Source organism: Onychomys torridus, chromosome 9 (genome assembly GCF_903995425.1).
Source record: "Onychomys torridus chromosome 9, mOncTor1.1, whole genome shotgun sequence".
Lineage (NCBI taxonomy): Eukaryota > Metazoa > Chordata > Mammalia > Rodentia > Cricetidae > Onychomys > Onychomys torridus.
Genome location: NC_050451.1, coordinates 34,338,955 through 34,358,281, shown reverse-complemented (window position 1 = coordinate 34,358,281; position 19,327 = coordinate 34,338,955). Strand labels below are relative to the sequence as shown.

Below are 19,327 nucleotides of genomic sequence, written 5' to 3'. Positions count from 1 at the left end.
GTTGGGATTGAAGGCGTGCGCCGCCGCCACCACCACCCGGCTGAAATCTCATTCTTAAATATTAGCCAGTAATACGAATACTTTTATATCATTGAACTAGCCAAACAAAACAGCCTCTTCCTGTGACTACTGTTCTAGGTATTTCTCTGATGCCCTCTGCAATCCGCGGCGAATGGTCCCCAATGTATTTTCTAGGTGAAAGCCTAACCTTGGAGGCTACTCAGGAACTACAGCAGCTCTAAGGCCAAGACTCCTGGCTAAGAGGCGCTGGTGGTGTGGCACACACTGTACCTGGTGGAGCAGAGCACTAGCCATGCCAATCAGCTTCCGGTGTAATCCAAGTTGCTGATTGTGATCTATAAAGCCCTGCATGTTTGGAGTTCTGGTTACCTCACACTGCTCCTCTCCCAGTGGGCTGGAGCTTGACCTTAGCTCCTCCATATAAAAGCTCACTCTGATCCCCGAGATCTGGGGAGCCAGAGACTGCTTAGCTCTGGAGGCAGCATGAAGCCTCTTCAGCAAGTCACCTCAGGCCTAGCCTACGAGAGCTAAGAAGGCAGTGTCCGGGGCACTGTGGGAGCCTTGATATTTAGGCCATGCCTGAGAAGAACACGTGTTGTCTTTTGTGATGACTCAGGGATTTCAGGAAAACCTAGGAGATGCTCCCTGCCTCAAGTCAACGCTGCAGCCAACCCAGTTTCTGCCCCTTGTGTAAGGAGCTGCAGATCAGGGCCAACACTTTTGGCAAGGACTATTTCAGCTGAACAATGTAAAACTGAGCCAGAGTGGGCTATGGCAGGCGAGCCTCCTCAGGCTTTAGAACAACCAACAATGTCCTCTTGTACCCCAGGCAGGGTGGGAGCGGGAGAGAGCCTCTTAAGTTTTCTCCTTCCTCATCTCTTACGTTCCTTCTCTGGAGAGGCCAGGCAGGCAGGCAGGCAGTTTGCTTTCCTAGCTCTGGTGAACAAACAGGACTACCATGGAAACCCCCAGAGTGTGCAGGACACCGCAACAGAGACAAAACACTTTGAGGTTCAGGAACAAAATCCTGAGCCTTTCATGAAGGCCACGGATGGCCTCTGGTGAGGGACTCTGGCAGACTGGTGAGCCCGGAACCTCACACACTGAGAACTCTGGATTGCAGCCCAAAGGCAGAAAGAGAAAAGAGCCTGAAACATATTCAAAAGGCTCACATCCCAGCCCTGAGATGGCACCACAGCCAAGGAGACACTCAGATCTCTAAACAAGAGAGCCCTAAAATTCTGACACACAGAATTCCTCCATCCTATTCAGGCAAGAAGACACCAGGTGAAGATCCATGCCCAGAGGTGATTCCACACACACGCACACACAGATAGCCAACCTCTGATCTCCCTGCCTTCCACGAAACACTCCAAGACTCTGCTGGACACTCACCAATGTTTGGATGTTTCAGAAGTCGGCATATCCGGGCTTCTCGCTCTAGTTTCTGATGATCTGAAAGGAGGAGAAAGAAAACAAAAGTCATTAGCCATCCCTCCTAGCTCTGTTACCTGGCTATTCATATTCCTTTAATTCTTAGGCACCAACCAGGCATTTTTGGCATTTGCTAAGTTAACACAGCAAGTCATAGCAAATCTGGAGGTAGTTTTGCGACTTACCTCTTCCTGATGAGGAAATGGGAGTGGAGAGGTAAACACCTTAAACCAGTGAGCAGCACCCCGGAATTTAAATCTAAGTCTTTAGCTAAACCTTGGTCTCCTTCCTCTACAACAGATATTCATTGAGCTAGGGTGTCAAGAATTTGGGGGGTGGGGTGAATGTCTCAACACTCAGAAGACAGATGCAGGCCAATGTCCAAGTTCAAGGCCAGCCTGATCTATATAGTGAGTTCTTGTTCTGAGTAACAACAGATATCCCTCATCTGGGGGGTGGGGGGATGGGGTGGGGGGAGGTTCGGGTTATTTCAAGACCCTCAGTTGATGTGCCTGAAATTCCAGATAGTATCAAACACTACATAAAAATCCTGCAAAGGCAGGTATGGTGGCCCATGTCTAATCCTGTGCTCAGGAAGTAGAGGCAGGAAGGGTACCAGTTCAAGGCCAGCCTAGGCTACATACTGAGACTCAAAACCCAAGGACTAGGGGATATAGTTCATTGAAACAGAACAGGTTCTGGGTTCAAGTCTTAGCATTAAAAAAATGAACAAACAAAAATCATACCCAAAACAGGTGCTGGTGAACACCTGTAATCCCAACACCACAGAGGGAGAGACAGAAGTTGAAGGATCCCTGTCTCAAATGGGGAGGGGGCACTGAGGTATTGTAACAGTTGATAATCTGATAAGCAAGAGGCCACTAAGTGACTAACGGACAAGTAGCTTACGCTGTGTAGATCTGTGGATGAGTCATGTCCTGAGTGGGATGGAGCAGGATGGCAAGAAATTTTATCGTGTTACTCAGACAACATGCAATTTAAAATTTATTAATTGCTTATTTCTGCAATCTTCCAGAAATTTGGATCACAGCTGACCATAGGTAACTGCAACTGGAAAGTCAAACCAAGGACACAGGAAGACTAAGCTAAGGTAAACTGAGTCTGACACACAGCAGTCACTACGCTAGAAGTTCTATGTGAACTCTCTTATGTGGTCCTTATAGCAACCTTGAGACATAGTGATGCTGCTGCTGCTGATGTGGGTGACTGAGGTAATGACGAATTAAAATAACACAATTACAGGGTCAGTGAGATGGCTGGCTCAGTGGGGGAGAGCTCTTGCCGCCAAGTCTGATGACCTGAGTTGGATCCCTGGAACCCACACAGTGGAGGGCAAGAACCAATTCCTACAGTTATCTCTCATCCACAATCACACACGAATGCTGTGCCATGCACATATACATGCATGTGTGCATACACACAAATAAATGTAATGAACATATTTTAGAATAAGACAACAGCAGTAACAGCTGGACCTGATTAAAGGTTCACTATGCAAGCAAGACACGTTTTCTTTTCCTAACACAACCGTAAGAGACTGGCGTAACTATGATGCCCATTTTCTAGAAAGAGAAAGTAGGACACAATCTTGCCTCTCTTCTTGGCTACCCGCTGCTGTGGGATTTGGCTTCTCCACACTCAGACCTTTAGACTACTGTTTCGAGAAAATGACCACAATCTGTTGAGTCTTCAGATCCAGGTGAGCTGGGTAGGCCGATTCCTTCCACAGGAAGGCAGGACTCCAGGAAGCAGAGATGCTCCGAGCAGGGAGGCCTACAAGTCTCCTTGACTGGCCTCCTATCGCTACCCGCTAGAATCTGGCCAGAGCCACGTCTTGCGCAAAGCCTTCCCCACTCTTCCTGGGAGGGTGTGATTTCTTCCCTTAGAACCATCTCCTCATTCTCCCACTGCGTTTCTCAGATCATGCCCCACAGCTGCTATCTTTTGGCCATGAGCTCTTCCGAGAGGGTTCAGGATTCGAAGTTGTACTTGCTAGAGGTCTTTATGTAAACAGGGCTCAGTAAGAACCCAGCAGTAACAGCAGCAGTAATAACTCCCGCTTACTAAGCTTTACTAAGCTTTTTTTACATGCCATGCAGAGTCAGGGATTCTCAACAGTTCATCCTAACAGAAACTCTGTAAACCAGGGATCTGTTTTGTTCTACTACGTCAATAAGGAAACAGAGACTTAAAAAGAGAGAGTCATCCACCCAAAGCACCACAGTCAGAAAGCCGATGAAGGCCATGTGGCAGACCCCTCCCTCCACGGCTACGCCATGACAGAATGAAAAAAGGTGAGAGTGTCAACTGAAGGCTCCCAGGTTTGGGAACAGAATCCAATCCAATCCAACTCTTGAAGGTAAGAAATCCCTCTACATCTGTTTTTTGAGGCACAGCCTTATGTAGCCCAGGCTAACCTCAAACTCACTATGTAGAAGATGACCTTCAGCCCTAATCCTTGTGCCTCTCAAGTGCTAGGATTGTAATTGCTGTGCACTACCATGTATGGCTTATGCGGCGCTGGGGACTGAACTCATACATGCTACATCTACCAACTGAGCTATGCCCTCAGCCCTCCAGCCTTTCTGAGAGGGGTTTCTCCCCATCTTACCTCCACTCTGAACAGGAGTATCTCTTTAAGGTGTCCTATAACCACTCAATGGTCCTACAAGATAGGGAGTATGATTACTCCCTTTTTATTTCTTTATCTTTGGTTTTTTGAGACAAGATTTCTCTGGCTGTCTTGGAACTCATTTTATAGACCAGGCTGGCCTGGAACTCAGAGATTGGCCTGTCTCTGCCTCCCGGGTGCGGGGATCAAAGTTATGTGCTACCACGCCCAGCCTGATTACTCCAACTGTATACACGGTAAAATTAAGGTCCAGAGACGCTAAGTAACTCAAGGTTCAACAAGAGGAAAAGAACCAAATGCTAGCCTGTTATGCTGAGATATAAATGCAAGGATGACAGGCTAGCAGGAATTCCCTTACATTGTTTTCCAATCATCCTTAGCTTTGTCCTAAACCTTCCCTCTAGCAACAGCTCAGCTTTGTGAAAAGCGGTGGGGACAGGCTGAGATTAGTGCCTGCTACTCAGCTAATCCATCCCAGCTGCCCAAGATCTAGGTCAGGCCTTTCTTCCCATCTTCAGGTTCAGCACGGCCATGACCAGGATTTAGCCAGGAGAACCCTGGATAATTCCCAATTTCCAACATTTCCTGGTATCCCTTGGTCCAGACACAACATGTGCCTGGAGACTTCCACCACCAGAAACAGTCCAGAAGGCAGCAATAAACCTGTTTGATGGGGTGTCAGGCCTGCTCTTCCCATATCTGGCCACACGACAGGGAAAACCTACATTTCTCTCCCAGCCCTGGTCTTGAGACCAAGGCATCAAGTAAGGCACCTGTACCAGCTGCAGACCCACCCACCCCATCTCTGACCACTCACCTCACCACCCTCGCCCCACAGTTCCTGAGGCAGGTGTGGGGGAAGAGCATCTTGCAATGCGGAGGTGGCGGCTGAGGGAGGGCCTAGAAGATTAATGTTTATCTCCTCTCCTAAGTCTTACTGGCTAATGGTTACAGCCTCACAACAGCATCAGCACTAAAAATAAGGCGGGCACCAGCTTTACCAGTGACTCAAAGCAGAGAGAGAAGACAAGTCTCACAGCTCCTTGAAGGGGCTTGCCCAAGGTCCAGAGGACTCCTCTTACCACTTTGTTCAAGCCTGACTCCAGGAAGCCAAGCCTCAGTCTCCTGGCAAGGCTCATATCTTCTTGGAACCCCAGAGCCAGGCTCTGGTCTTTTCTCTGAGTCTAAGCCACAAGGCAGGAGCAATTAACACATTGGTTTTGGAAGGGCTGCGCTCCACCAAGTTATTAAACGTGCCTGAGCCTCATTCATGCCCTCTGAAAATATTCCTTGAGGTCTTCACCCCGAGACTGCTCTGAATGCTGAAAAACAATGAACAAACCGCTCAGAAATCCCTACCCTCACAGAGTTGCCCTTCTGTGGGTCAGGGTAGCAGTCGCTAAAGTAAGTGCTATGCAGAGAAGGAGCCGAGAAGGAAGGAAGTATGCAGGGTACCTCAGCAAGAAGATGGTATTTCATTAAGACCCCAAGAAGGTAAACGAGCCAGTCACTCACCTTTGGAAGGTGCGCCACCCACCATTTATTTTTTCCTTCCTTCCTTCCTTCCTTCCTTCCTTCCTACCTACCTACCTACCTACCTACCTACCTATCTAATTTTTTCAGAGCTGAGGACCGAACCCAGGGCCTCAAGCACTCTACCACTGAGCTAAATCCCCAACCCCAATTTATTTTTATTTTATATGCACTGGTGTGAAGGTGCCAGATCCCCTGAAATTGGAGTTACAGACAGTTGTGAGCTGCCATGTGGGTGCTGGGAACTGAACCCGGGTCCTCTGGAAAGCAGTCAGTGTTCTTAACCACTGAGCCATCTCTCCAGCCCCTTCCATCCATCCACTTGTTTATTTATTTTTGGTAAGGCAGGTTTTAATTGAACTTGGCATGTAACCAAACTATCCTTGAACTTCTGATCCTTGCTCCTGCCTCTTAGGTACTGGCATTATAGGTGTGACCACACCTCACTTATGTGCCTGGGATCTGATCTAGCACCCAGTGCATGCTAAGTATGCACTCTACCAACTGAGCCACAACCCCAGGCTGTAGCTTCATACTTCTAGAACAGAAACAGCAATGCCTAAAGTTTAAATGAGGCAATATGGCAGTGTACTCAGAACACGGGCTGGCACACAGCAAGAGCCTCTTTTCAAGGGGCTGGTGGTAAAGAGGACAAGGTCTCTTGTACTGGCATATGCCCAAAGCTTTTCTTTTCTCTGCCCTCTTTGCATTTTTCCTGTGTGTGTGTGTGTGTGTGTGTGTGTGTGTGTGTGCATGTGTATGTGTGAACAAGCATATGGAAGTCTGCAATTAAGCCACTTTTTTGCTTGTTTGTTTTGAAACAGGATATCTCTGTGTATCTCTGTCTGTCCTAGAACTTGCTCTATAGACCAGGTTGGCCCGAACTCAGAGATCCGCCTGCCTCTGCTTCTCGTGTGCCAGGATTAAATGTATACGCCACATCCCGCAGATCACTCTCTTTTATTTGCTAAGGTAGAATCTAAATGGATTAAATCTTCCAAAGCTTGTAGGTTTGGCTAGTCTTGCTAGCCAGCTTGCCTGGGGGATCCCCTATCTCCATCTTCTGAGCTAGAATTACAGGTGGGCCACCACCCCAACTCAGCATTGACATGAGTTCCTGAGGATCCGAACTCCTGTCCTCACACTTGTAGAACAAGCACTTTACTGAGCCATCTCCCCACAGCATGTACTCATACATATCTGCCGAAGATAACAAGAGACAGGAACCTGCTCTCCCCTCTACCTGGGCAGACACTGAACCTGAAATCCACCAACTGAACCCTTTGACTTATTCTTAGGGTTCCCATGAGATCCTCCTTTGCCATCCAGAGGTGAAGCCAGTGCAAGCAACAGGGGCACAGAGAGAGAGAGAGACACCTCAGGCAGTGCTTGACCACAGGATGCCTCCTCTTCCTCAGTCCTGCTGGAGACGGCATCCCGCCATCCCGAAGCTCTCTGTTCAGCAGGCCATGTGGTTTCTGCCTGCCACACACTACACCACGCACAGCCTGGCTCTCCAGTGGCTATGTCCCATCTCTTTCTCCCCATACCTCCTGTTTATAGTCTCCTTAGGACTGATGAGGAAAAAAAAGGTGTTACATGAGCAGGAAGAGAAGATGATTTGTAGAGCACCCTTTTGAAAGCAGCATCCTCAACGTGAAAAGGGGTGAAGTCATTGAGTTTGCTTGCTCCCTGGGAATAGGCCTAGGCTTGGCATCTCAAGGTAAGGACAAACCAGAAGGCCCTCTTGCCATGAAGCCATTCTCCTCTCTTTTTTCAATGTCTACCTTGGAGTAACTTGGACCTTCCCTAGCTGACCCTCCTCTCACCCACCTTTCTATAGGGCTCCTCCCACCACACAGCCCAGCCCCCACTTCCTGTCTGACAACAGCCACTTCCCGCTTTGCACAGGGCCACTTCCTGCCCGCCAGTGTGCTATCGCCATGGAGACCCACCCTGCAGGCCTTCAGCCTAGCTACAACCACAGACAGCCCTCGGCAAGGTTTCCCCTTAACAGCAGAGGTGGTATCAGGATCAGAAAGCAGAAGCGGCCTTATTAGGAGCCTGTTCCAGCCCTCCTGGCCCTGCCTGGGCTTCCCCCAACGGCCCATGGAGGGCAGAGCCAGGCCCAGGGAAACAAGGATCACGGGAAAGGGCACCTCTCCTCCTTCTGCCCAGGTGCTTCAGGACTTGGTCTAGGACACCACCGTTTCACAGGCAGGACAGCAAGGAGTGACCAGACAGAGCAAGGGAGGCAGAAATGAGTGACCAGATGGCAGGCAACTGCAACATACAGTAAGGGGTACAAAGAACCCCACAACTGCCTCTTCCTCCAGCATAAGAGAAGCCTACTTCAAATACATCTGCCGTCACTTCTCAAGGACTGGAAGACAGGGTGCACTAGCCACTGATGCCCTGTGGCCCTGCCACGGACCTGCATACTGACTTAGCAACACTTCTCTAAAACCACAAAAGCTAGAGTTCTGTTGTCACATAAACACACAACCCTCTGAGTTCAAGGCCAGCCTGGTCTACAGAGTTTATTCTAGGACAGCCAGGGCTACACAGAAAACTCTGTCTCCAAAACAAACATAACACTATATAACCCTCTGTAAGTGGGAAAGGACACATGGTTACACTGTGGCTAAAAGGACTCGTCCTGAGTTCCAATCTCAATGACATCGTGCCCTTTGCAAAGGGTATTCTGAAAATCTGAGTCTGTGACCTCAACATCAGTGTGCGAAGGCCCCAGCAGTCCCTCTGATTTCTGACACAGAACAGAGGTGGCCTCACTGAGTGCCCCCACCTGCCATTCACAAACAGCTGAAACCCTGCTCTGACTCCTCCGGGCATCCCGAGGAGCAGTAACAAGGACAGCACAGGTCACAATACACCTTCCTCCGCTGCTTACAAACAGCCTCTACCCTGAGTAAGACTCCCAAACCACAATCCCACTGACCTACCCCTGACACCATGATGCCAGGGCCCTTCCTCTTTGAAGGTGCAAAGAATCTCCACTTGGAAGCAACACTGGTGTACCGAGTAAACACAAAGTCTAGTTCCCTCACAACCAAATATCTGGAACTTGCTAATGGTTGTGAATACAGGGGCACAGGGCCTGAAATATGCCCACAAGGTTCTGTCCCTTACATAGCACACATACAAATACCCTGCTTTCAACTCTAACTTGAACAGTTCCAATTAGACAAAATCCTGAGCCTCACTGTGGCCTCTGGCTCTCAAGACAAGAAAAGGCTAACTAAGAAGAGAAAGACAAGAGGTGCCAAGACGCGCCCTGAAGTTCAAGCTCCAAAGCAGCTTTGACGGAGAAAATCCCCATGGGGTCACTAGCAAGCCCCAAGAAGGCAACTGTGGACCTCTGGCTACTTTTAGGGACCCAAACGGGGTCAGCTCCATGCCCACAATGGGTGCCCCTAGCCTGTGCCCACTGTTTTGGTGACATTTCCTTCATGGTAACCAGCCCCAAGTAAAACATCCCAGGAAGCAGCCCCTAAAAATAGCTCCTCCCAGGGCAGCAGCATGGGGGGGAGGGAGGAGAAAAGAGGGGAGCAGATGGGAATCTATTGCGCTGATGGTGATAGGACCCAGGAAGCAGGAATGGTGTATGTGTGGGCGGGGAGGGGCTAGAAATGCCCCAGAGTCCAAAAAATTAAAATTAAAATTAAAAAAATAAAAAATGCGGGTACAGAAGACTGAGGCAATGAAGAGAGATTTGTTCTGTTGGGCTTAAAGGGGTGTTGGGGGGAGCCATGGATGACACCACAATTCGTCACAACAAAGGACGAGAGCTTGTTTGACAGGATGTAACCCCAGCACTTGGGAGGTGGAGGGAGGAAGATGAGGAACTCAAGGTCATCCTCAGCTGCACAGTAAGTTCCAGGCCCGCCTGGGCTACGTGAGACTTGTCTTAGAAAGAAGAAAGATGGAGTCGGGAACAGGGGAGAGAAGAGATAGCTCAAGTGAATTCGAAGACCACACCGTCTGGAGACACCGGGGTCGGAGCATCAACAAAACTATGTCTATGTCTAGAGCCCAGAACAAGCCTTTTCTGTCTTGGTTTCCACAAGGATACATCTGTCTGGCTATGTGCAGGTGACAAAGGACCTCTACAGAGGCACTCAAGAGGTGCAAAGTACCCATCTCTTCCTGTCACCACCCTTTTGGCACCCATGGGATCAGCCCTTGTCCACCCGCCAAGTAGCAAGACAGTAGCAAGCACGGGGGTGGGGGTGGGGGCTGCTCACACCAAGCCCTCCCCTTCCCTGTCTCCAGCCTCAGCAAAGAATGGGGCCCGTCAGTCACCTCAAAGGTTTCAGCACAGCTTCTGACAAGATGGGACAGCAAACAGCAGAAGAAAATCAGGGTCTTCTACAGAACGGGACACATTTTAATCTCCATCCCCACCCAAAACAGCACCCCAGTTCCTTTTGGGACCGTGGGTAGGACAAGGTGACAGGCTCTGTGTAACTAAGTTGCACATCTCTCGTCATGACTGCCGGATGAAAGGAGCCAAGTAGAAGCTTTGGCACAGAGGACGGACCTCCACCCGTCCCTCAAGCACGGCAGGGGAAGAAGTCGGAGGAGTTCAGTCACATCAGTCCCATATACGCAGGGTACCATTACTTTGGTTTCTAGAAACCCGTGTGTTTTACCCTCAGGTGAAAAGTTTGTTTCCACACAGACCCTCCCCACTTCAACTCCGTCCTCGAGTCCGTAGCTCCCCTGCTGCAGTCCCTCCTAGCAGTCACCCGCCTCCCGTTGCGGCATCACCCTGACTTCTCGCCCCCCCTACTTCCCCAGCTCCTTAACAGGAGAGTCTTACTTGGAGACACCACAGGGACACAAATGTCATGGAGGCTACTCAGGCCAACGCCAAGGGGGTGGGAACTTTCAGCTGGCACCATCCAAGGGGATCCCATTTCAGTCCCCAGGGCCAGCTGGACCCAGAAAGGGACAGCCTTTACCCTTCTGGTGGCCAACACACCACAACATCAGCCACTCAGCCTGCCACAGACGCAGACAAAAAGTGACGCCCCAAACTGGGGATACCGAATGAGGCCCCAATCACAGATCAGTTCAGCACACAGATGGCCGTATGACAGCAGAGACCACCTGAGACACCACCTGGCCAGGCTAAGGTGTGCCTGGTGAATCCCAGGAGACAGCAAGGATGATTGCTGCTGTTGCTGGTGTTTTGTGGATTTGTCTTTTTGTTTATTTTGACACAGGGTCTTACTGTGTATCCTAGGCTGACCTTAAACTTATGGTAATCATCCTGCCTCAGTCTCTAGAGTACTGGGAATAACAGTGTGTGTCACCTCGACCAGGATCTACTGATTTTTTTTTTTTTAAACGTGCATTGGTGTTTTGCCTGCATGTATATAGGGGGGCCGGATTCCCTGGAATGGAGTTATACACAGTTGTGAGCTGCCATGTGGTTGCTGGGAACTGAACCTGGATCTTCTGGAAAAGCAGGTAATGCTCTTAACCACTGAGCCATCTCCCCAGCCTTCTACTCATTTCTTAAAAAGTGGCTCATGGATACCTGAAGCATGTGTAAAAAATGCAGACTCTGGGGTGACACCCCAGGCCTCTTAGAGCAGCATTTCTGTGGACAGAAGCCAGGAAGCTGCCATTTGAACCAGGACTCAAAAGTGAAGTTTCACTGGCACTGACGCTGAGAGGTGCCACTGAGGCAGTCCCAGAAGTGTCCTCTGAGGCCACTAAGACAAGGCAGGAGGAATCATAAGCCACACTGCTTTATGCCCCAAGCACAAGTCTTTATCCTCATCTCTCTTCTCCAGAGCAGCCTGGCTCCCTGGGTCAAAAACGGGATACCCAAGCCAGCACCAGGCTCCAAGGGCTCCAGCAACCTGACTCCCGGGAGCCAAACCCAAAAAGCAACCTCAACTGGTTATCTAACCCTCTTAATTCATTTTATATGTATATACTCAGTGTGCATCAGGTGCTCTGCTAGGGCCTGCCGACATAAAATCAAAGAGAAAGAAAAGGCGCTTCCCCTCACTTCCCAGGTCCTCACGAAGAGGGTGGCTTTTCTTGTACATAGTTTCAACAGAAAATTTTTCACATGGAACATCCAGACAGACAGATAAATAAATAAATATAGCAAATGCTGTAACAGATTTCATAACACTGTTTCCGGTAGCATCTCTCATAAGGCCAAGGGCATTACTCCAGTATCAATTTCAGTCAAAGGATCTGGAATCCAGATAAATAATCCAAATGCAGAGGTTTCTTATGATGCTCCAAGGATAAATCCTAAGCTATACAGAAATCAGAAAGGACCATTTGCCCTTCAACCATAGCAATATGGGGAAACTGCTTTGGATATGAGCAAAGAGAGCAGGATATGAAATGTTATATTCCACGAGGTGAAAATCTGTATGCATATGAATAAAGATAAGAAGGGAATATGAAGATTTAAAAATAAAAAAAGACATAAGGGCTCAGGCTCTTTGGGGGGGGTGCTCTTAAATCTTAAAATAACGATTTATCATTGCCATCACCTGGCCCACTAGATCCTGAATCCAAGGCTATTTTAAATGCCTCCTTCAGCCTAGTAGAGCTAAGCTTAGAACCATGGGTTCCTGTAAGAGTCCCAACTCCCTACCTATCACTGCACTGACGCAAAAACAATGGTGTTACATGACTTCCAGTACCTATGTGAACAGGCCTGCAGATTAAAAAAAAACCAAACAATGCTCAACGAACACCTGTATGAACATCCTACCTGGCAACTCAGCCACCAAGGTTGGCTTCAGAGGCCACAATGGCAAGAAAGCACAGCCCACAAAAAAGCTTCCTATCCAGATTTGACCCCCAGAGGACTAAGTTCTCTCTCTCTGCCTCTCTGGCTGCCTCATTATGGACAAGGAAAAGCAAGTCCTTTACCCTTTCTTCCAGTTTACAGCAAAGAAACAACAAAAAACAAAACCTACAAAGGAAGCAAGTCATCAAGGAATCCCAACTAACACAGCAAGCCTCTTCAGATCTTCATATAGGTGACCCTAGGGGGCAATGACATTCCCAAACACAGAAATCCAACACCTGCGGAGCCCTAGACAGACAGACAGCAGTGAGTGAAACGGAACCCGAGCTACGGCACCTTTATAAAATATACAGCGTAAACTGAGAGGCCACAAGGAAGCCATGGTTTTCACTCCCGAACCCCATGGGTACCAGCCCAGTGTGGACCTTGATTCAACCCCTATGGCAACACCCACAGACCAGCATACCATCTCTAAGAGCACATCCTCCCACTCTCCCACCTCCAACTAGCAATGGCACCTCTACATTCCTGACCCCTCTTTTTGGTGTCTGAGCACATCCACCAGCCGCCACAGCCTCTGTCCCAAAGTTAACCTGGTACATAAGCCAAAGCCTCAGTCTTGGCATAACCATCTCTTGAGTGGGGGTGTTGTTGCCTGATACACACAATTCTTATTCAAGAATTCTCAAGTTGAAAAGAAAAGCAGAGAAATTAAATCTCATCCAGTTCAGGCAGGGGCAGAAGAACACCAAGATACCAGTTTAGAAAGATGAGACTAGTCAGCAAGAGACAAGGGAGGAAAAGCACGCGATCGCACAGCTTGGGAAGTTTGGGAGGATGCGGAAGCAGCAGGAATCGAAAGCCTCAGGTTGGGAGCTCCACAGTCACCATAACAAACTGTCTTCAGATCCCTAATTTTCAGCTCTCAACTTCCTATCCCCCTCCCTGACTCCTGGACCAGAGGACACCAATGATGAGCACAGCAAACCACTGCGGATCGCCTGGAGACACCAGGTATCAGCCCCACTTCTGATACAGCAGGGCTAGGCTGTGTGGGCACAGGGAGATACCCACCTTTAACTCATTCCTGCCTGCACCTTCCATTCTTAGTCAGAGCATGGCTGCCAGAGAACCCGACTACTGTTGTCCCGCCATCCCACAGGAGGAGGGCATCTGACCACCCACATATCTCTATGACAACCACTGCCTTGGGCTCAAGGTACCCGATGGAAAGAAAATAAACAAGTCAACTTTACAGCCAATGGACAAGAACAGTAAGAGACAGGAAATGGAGCTGGGTGGGAGACAACAAACAAGCCTTGGTAATAGGAACAGAGAGAGACACCCAGGCCAGGAGGCAGACACAGCCGTGGAACAGGTCCCAGAACAACTACCAACACAACAGAAGCCCACTGTCATCTCTGTGGAATTTCAGAGCTTCTGGGTGCTTGGGACATCTATTATCTTGGCCTAGTGATAGTCACGTCATTATTGGCCAAAGACCACATCTTCCCAAGGGCATCTGTCCTGGCTCCTAATATATTTATGGGCATCCTACTGCCCAGCCCTAATTCCTTTCTCTGTGTCGTCCTTTAACCTTTGTGCCCATGCAGCTCTCCAGGACCTGACCTCTGTATTAACCAGTCGCCTCACACTTCACACACTGCTGGGTCTACACCTATCAGATGAGGTAAGCTTGGCGAGCACCCAGTACCAGCTTCAGAGCTGTACATTCCAAGTGTTAAAGACAGGCCCTGGCTTCCCAGTCCTAGGTACTCAGCAGACTCTCACACGTGAGGCTCCTCACACAGTGAGGTGCTGCGGCTCTGCTCATACCGGACCACTGGGGTTTCTAGCCCATGGAGGCATCATCACCCTCTGCTCAGGGCAGACTACATCTGCTGCTTCACCACCAACTTTGTAATTTGATCAAAAAAAGCAATCAAGTTCATCTGGCAGGATTTGTTCCCCAGAAGCCCTCAACAGTAGCAGCCTCCCCTGATGTTTACAGATTCCCTTCCCTTGAGAGTCTGTTCCGCCGCCTGGTGGGCAGGGGAGACCAGATTCATCAGAACTGCTCATTTACTGCATTCCATCCCAAGTCACCACGGGGGCACAAGGCCTAGGACAAGCCTGCAGTGGCCTCACTGCCCTTAAGAGAGAGGCTCTAAGTACCCTAAATCAAGAGCTTTTCATTCCATACCACCTACCACCGATTCACCACTGAGAACCTGGGCTTCCTCAACCCTTTGGGGACCACTCCAGCCATCCGCATCACTTACTCTTTTTTTTTTTTTTTCCTTTCTCTCTCTCTCCCTAAGCACTTTCAATTCCCTCACACCTCCTTGTCTGGCTTCAAAATCCACCCACCTCGAATTCCAACTAATCTCCAAGTGCTAAAACACATACTCCCCCAACTCCTTGGGCATCTGCAGAAGTCACATCCCTGGAACACTCACCTCGGGCTGACAACTTCTTGGTATTGATGATTTTTGCTGCATATTCCTGCGTGGATGTTTTCTTCACACACCTCCGGACCACTGAGAAGGCACCCCTGAAGGGAGATGGGGAAAGAACTGGGACATGGAGCCAACCAACGTGACTTAGATACACTTCAGATGAGGGCAGCGATGCTCCCACCACCAGACTTGGAGTGCCAACCAACGGCTAACACAATCATAACGCCCCCCCCCCCACCGTGGCACTAAACAGACGTGGGGGGAGTACCACCTGGCTCCCACCATGTCATCAAGTTCCGGGGCAACGCACAGCCCCAACCTCAGACTGTCCACCAGGAGCTGGTGGGTGATGCTTCAAATACACACCTGCTGCATCTCACTGACAGCCTTGCGGTCCCAGCAAAGGCAACCAGGGGAGCAAGGGAACAGGGAGACCTTGTTCTTTCTCTCAGCAGAAATAACTGAGAATAGGGGAGGGGGAGATTGAACAGAAGGTATGATTTCCTGAGAAATTTCCCTTAAGGCCGACAAAGTGAGGTCCAAGACCCGCTAAACTGGCTTAAAACCCACTCCCGGCTCAGCGGACAACAGGGTAATAGAGGAGGGATAGTTCTGAGTCTGACAGCAGTAACTAAGTACCCTTCCCCATGCTATTTCCCTCGACGTGACCCGTCAAACGGGCTGCGATCTCGGGCTCTGGAAATATCTAGGGGGGGCGGGCAGAGCGGGGGCTGCAGTGGCCAGGCTCCGCACCGCGGGTGGGGGTGGCGGGGACCCGGGCTGCGGCGGCCACCAGTTCAGTGCGGAGGGGAGGGGGATGCTGCGGCTGCGGCGCACGGCTCCCGGGACCACTGCAGGGGTGGGGGGAGGGGCCGGGGGTGCCGCAGCACTGCCCAGCAGCGAGGCCGGGATCCTGGAATCGGCACTAGCGGGGGGCGGGGCCCGGCACTAAACATCTCCCCACACCCGAGCACCGCAGCGGGGCTGGAGCCGCAGGGCTGGGGAGGGTCCCGAGAACCAGGTGCGTGGGAACTGGGGACCGGGTGCAGAGTGGGCTCGGGAGCCGGGTGGCGAGGGGGCAGTTGGCAGGCGGGGACGAGGGAGGGGAGCGTCTGAAGGGTGCGGGAGGGGCGGGGCTGGAAGGCGCCCGGGAGCAGTCCCGGGGCTGCAGTTCCCGCGGCAGCGCCGGGTGCAGCAGCCCGGCAGCTGCAGCAGGGCGCGGAGGGGGCTGCGGGACAGAGAACCCAGGGCCGAGGCGCCCCGAGGCAGCACGCGGGAAAAGCTGGGGGTGGGGCGGGTCGAGGGGGCGCTGCAGCGGCCGGTGCAGGGCCGGGGGGCGGGGCGAGAAGCCGCATAGCGCCCGGGTGCCTGGGCTAGGGTGGGGGGCCGCCGCGGGAGGCGGCTGGGCCGTACTTGCCGAGCTCCTCGAAAAGCTGGTAGTCGTCGGTGAAGCGGGTGCAGGTGGCGGTGGTGGCCATACTGGCGGGCGGGCGGGCGGGCGGGCGGACGCGGCGGTGCAGCCCGCGCCGACGTCGGTGCACAGTCACCGCCGCCCGGCCGAGGGAGCAAGAGGAGGAGACGGGGCTGAGCCCGGCAGCACCGCGAGACTTTACCGGAGAGAGCGAGGGAGGGAGGGACACCCCCGCGCCCGCCCGCCCGCCGGCCCCGCCCCCAACCCCGCTGGCCCCCGCCCCGCCCCCGGGGAGGGGCCTTCCGCCGCCGGCCCCGCCCCGCCCCGCCCCGGGAGCCGCCCGAACCGGGTGCTCTGCGCCAAGGGGCTGGGAACGAGGGGGTCCCGTCTCCCGGCCACCCAGTTGGACCGACCGAATTGAAAGGTTCGTGACCTGTGGACTCTTCCCGGGAGGACCCTGCAAGAGCTCAGAAACGAGTGTGCAAAAGTGTTTTTTGAGTGGTGTAGGGTCTGAACCACTGAGGGCTGGGGAGAGGCCCCGACACGTGGGTCCCAAGGCTGCTGCCTGAACCGAGAAAATGCCAAGGTCAAAGATCTTGTGTCAGACTGCACACTCGGGAGATGTCCCCAGACTGTGCAGAGCCCACTGCTAGCAGCCTTCCCTCAGGGTGCCGACATTCTAGACTAGTGCAAGAATCAAGGGCATCATTAGAAAAACAAAACCAAAAACCTTCAACCAGGGTTTATTCAGGGAAACCAGGCCAGGGGGGCAAGATGTTAGTTTGCTTTTCTTCCTTCCTTCCTTCCTTCCTTCCTTCCTTCCTTTCTTTCTTTCTTTCTTTCTTTCTTTCTTTTATTTATTTATTTCGTATGTGTATGTGTGTAGTACTATGGGTGCCACAGCGCACGTGTGGAGGTCAGATGACAGTTTGGGGAGTTGGTGCTCCTCGCCACGGGGGACGTAACTCAAGGTAGTACCAGAGTAGCCTTTCACAGGGCTGTCTTGCCGGCTCTGTGATGCTTTCCCACATTCCAATCTTAAATGTTCTCTCCTAGGTCAGTAATGAAAGATAAAAGTGAGAATGTCTTTTTTTTTTTTTTTTAAGGCTTTGTGCAGGAGAAGATGAAAGCATACTCATTTTCTTGTGGGGCATCCTGTACTTTCCTGGCATTTTATCACATTTCGTAATGACACATTTTCAGATATGAGTACCGAGAACTCTTGGATCGTACAACCTAGCTCGATTTCTGGACAACTCGTTGACCTTAGGCAATTCATGCAATATTTCTGAGCCTCCGTTACCTTACTTGAGAAATGGGAATAAAAATACAGTATACTTCCTAGGGCTGTGAACATTTACTGGGTCAAATCACATAAAGTACTTAGAATAAGCCTCAATACCTGATTAAAACAGTGTTGGCAGCTCTTATTTGGTGTTTGTCTTCCCCACTACACTGTGTGCTCCAATGCAACCGCTGGATACTCAGCTCCAGGCCACCCCTTCTATGTTTATGGAATGGCAGGAGTTACCTACCACCCTCCCCTTTGTCTCCAGCATTACAAGTTTATGGGACACAGTCAAGTGACTGCCTGTGGAGGAGAAACAGGCCGGGCAAGCTTCCGATGTGCCCCGGCAGCTGTACCCCAAGTCGGGGGCCATTCCCAACTGGGCAGAATGGAGCTCAGCCAACTGCTGCCTCTCAGACTTGATTACAGCAGGATGCCCACTGGGAATCCAGTCTCCACTGTCAGCAGGCTGGTGCTGCCAGGGGAGGCAGCTGAGAGGTTATCCTGGCCTCCCAAGCTTCCCCCGGGAGGGTGGGAAGAGCAAAGTGTTCAGGGAAGTCTTCCCGTCTTTCCTCACTCCAGAACCCAGGGAGCAAAACAGACTGCCCAGAAAGGGGTGGCTGGAGAATAGGAGGGAATGGGGTCCAAGAAGAAAGTGTGAGAAGAACCAAGGAAAGGGTTGAGGTGACAGAGCAGTGTACTCCACCCCTCCACATGGCAACAGGAAGTTAAGGGTAGGGGACAAGGCCACTTCCTACCTCAAAGTAGCAGGTCCCAAGTCCCAGCATGGGTTGGTAGGGTAAGGAGGTTGTAAAACTGGGGATGCCAGTAAGTCTTCAGTTTTTACCGTCTACCAGGGAGGCAGAAGTGTGCTCCAGAAATGGAGGCTGCATATCAGTTTTTCATCAGTGTGCCCTTCCTGAGTGCACAAGGCGACTTGGTTCCTTACCTCCAGACGCTGATACTTGAAACTGCATCTTCATTAATGTAAGGGGGACTGAGGAGAGAGGTCACAACAAGCACAGAGTAGGTATAAGATGGGATCTCTTCGGGACACCCCAGGGGACAAAGGAAAAGCAGAGCTATAACCTGACCCATCCTGGGTTACTGCTGTCCCAGTTTGTCAGCGCGCCAGCGGTGAGGGGTCCACACTGGATGCTTCAGGATAACAGTATAAAGTGCTGTGCATCTCTAGGTAAAATGGGAAAGTGACATAGGAAAATATAGGGTGAAATCTTGGAAATGACTCATCTTACTGGGTAACTAGAGCTACCCGTTTGTCTTCAACAAATGTTCATCAGCTACCTACTATGTGCTCGTCACTGCCTTTTAGTTAATGAACATCCCACTAAAGTGGAGATTTATGAGTTACACAGCCGGAGACGTCCATTCTGTTCCTTTCCGTTTACATCTTTACCTTGCTTCTTTCTCCCCTCCTTCACTAATTTTCCCAATACTACAGACTTTGCTGTGTGCACTGTAGCTGTTTGGAGACTATAGACACTCCCGTGTGCTCACACAAACACACCCTCGCACAAACCCTTCTTGATCCCCACTGCTGCAGCACCCACACAACCTCCAGCTACCCCACAGCAATTAGAGGGACGATGCATACAAATAATAACGAGCTCACTAGCTCCCTGCGCATCAGTATCTATGGCAACCTCATGGGGTCTACGGGCTGTGCTGTTCTGGTCCTAGTCAGTCCCCTGGGCAG

At 51.0% G+C, this 19,327-nt stretch overlaps 1 protein-coding gene across 26 annotated transcripts in view; it reads right to left on the bottom strand.

Moving 5' to 3' along the window:
- Positions 1–16,557, bottom strand: part of Camk2g (calcium/calmodulin dependent protein kinase II gamma) — a 60,410-nt gene extending 43,853 nt beyond the window's left edge. For 12 of the 26 annotated variants that reach the window (XM_036198848.1, XM_036198856.1, XM_036198852.1 and 9 more), the window contains exons 1-3: positions 16,325–16,489; positions 14,912–15,006; positions 1,417–1,476 (exon numbers count right to left, since the gene is read on the bottom strand). In XM_036198848.1, the coding sequence (XP_036054741.1) occupies positions 1,417–1,476; positions 14,912–15,006; positions 16,325–16,389 (220 nt within the window). In that variant the 5' untranslated portion in view covers positions 16,390–16,489. Of the gene's footprint in view, positions 1–1,416; positions 1,477–13,526; positions 13,586–14,911; positions 15,007–15,277; positions 15,373–16,324 lie in introns of those variants that run through there. The other 14 variants (XM_036198863.1, XM_036198860.1, XM_036198866.1 and 11 more) reach the window with 7 other exon arrangements.
- Between the last annotated feature and the right edge of the window lie 2,770 nt (positions 16,558–19,327).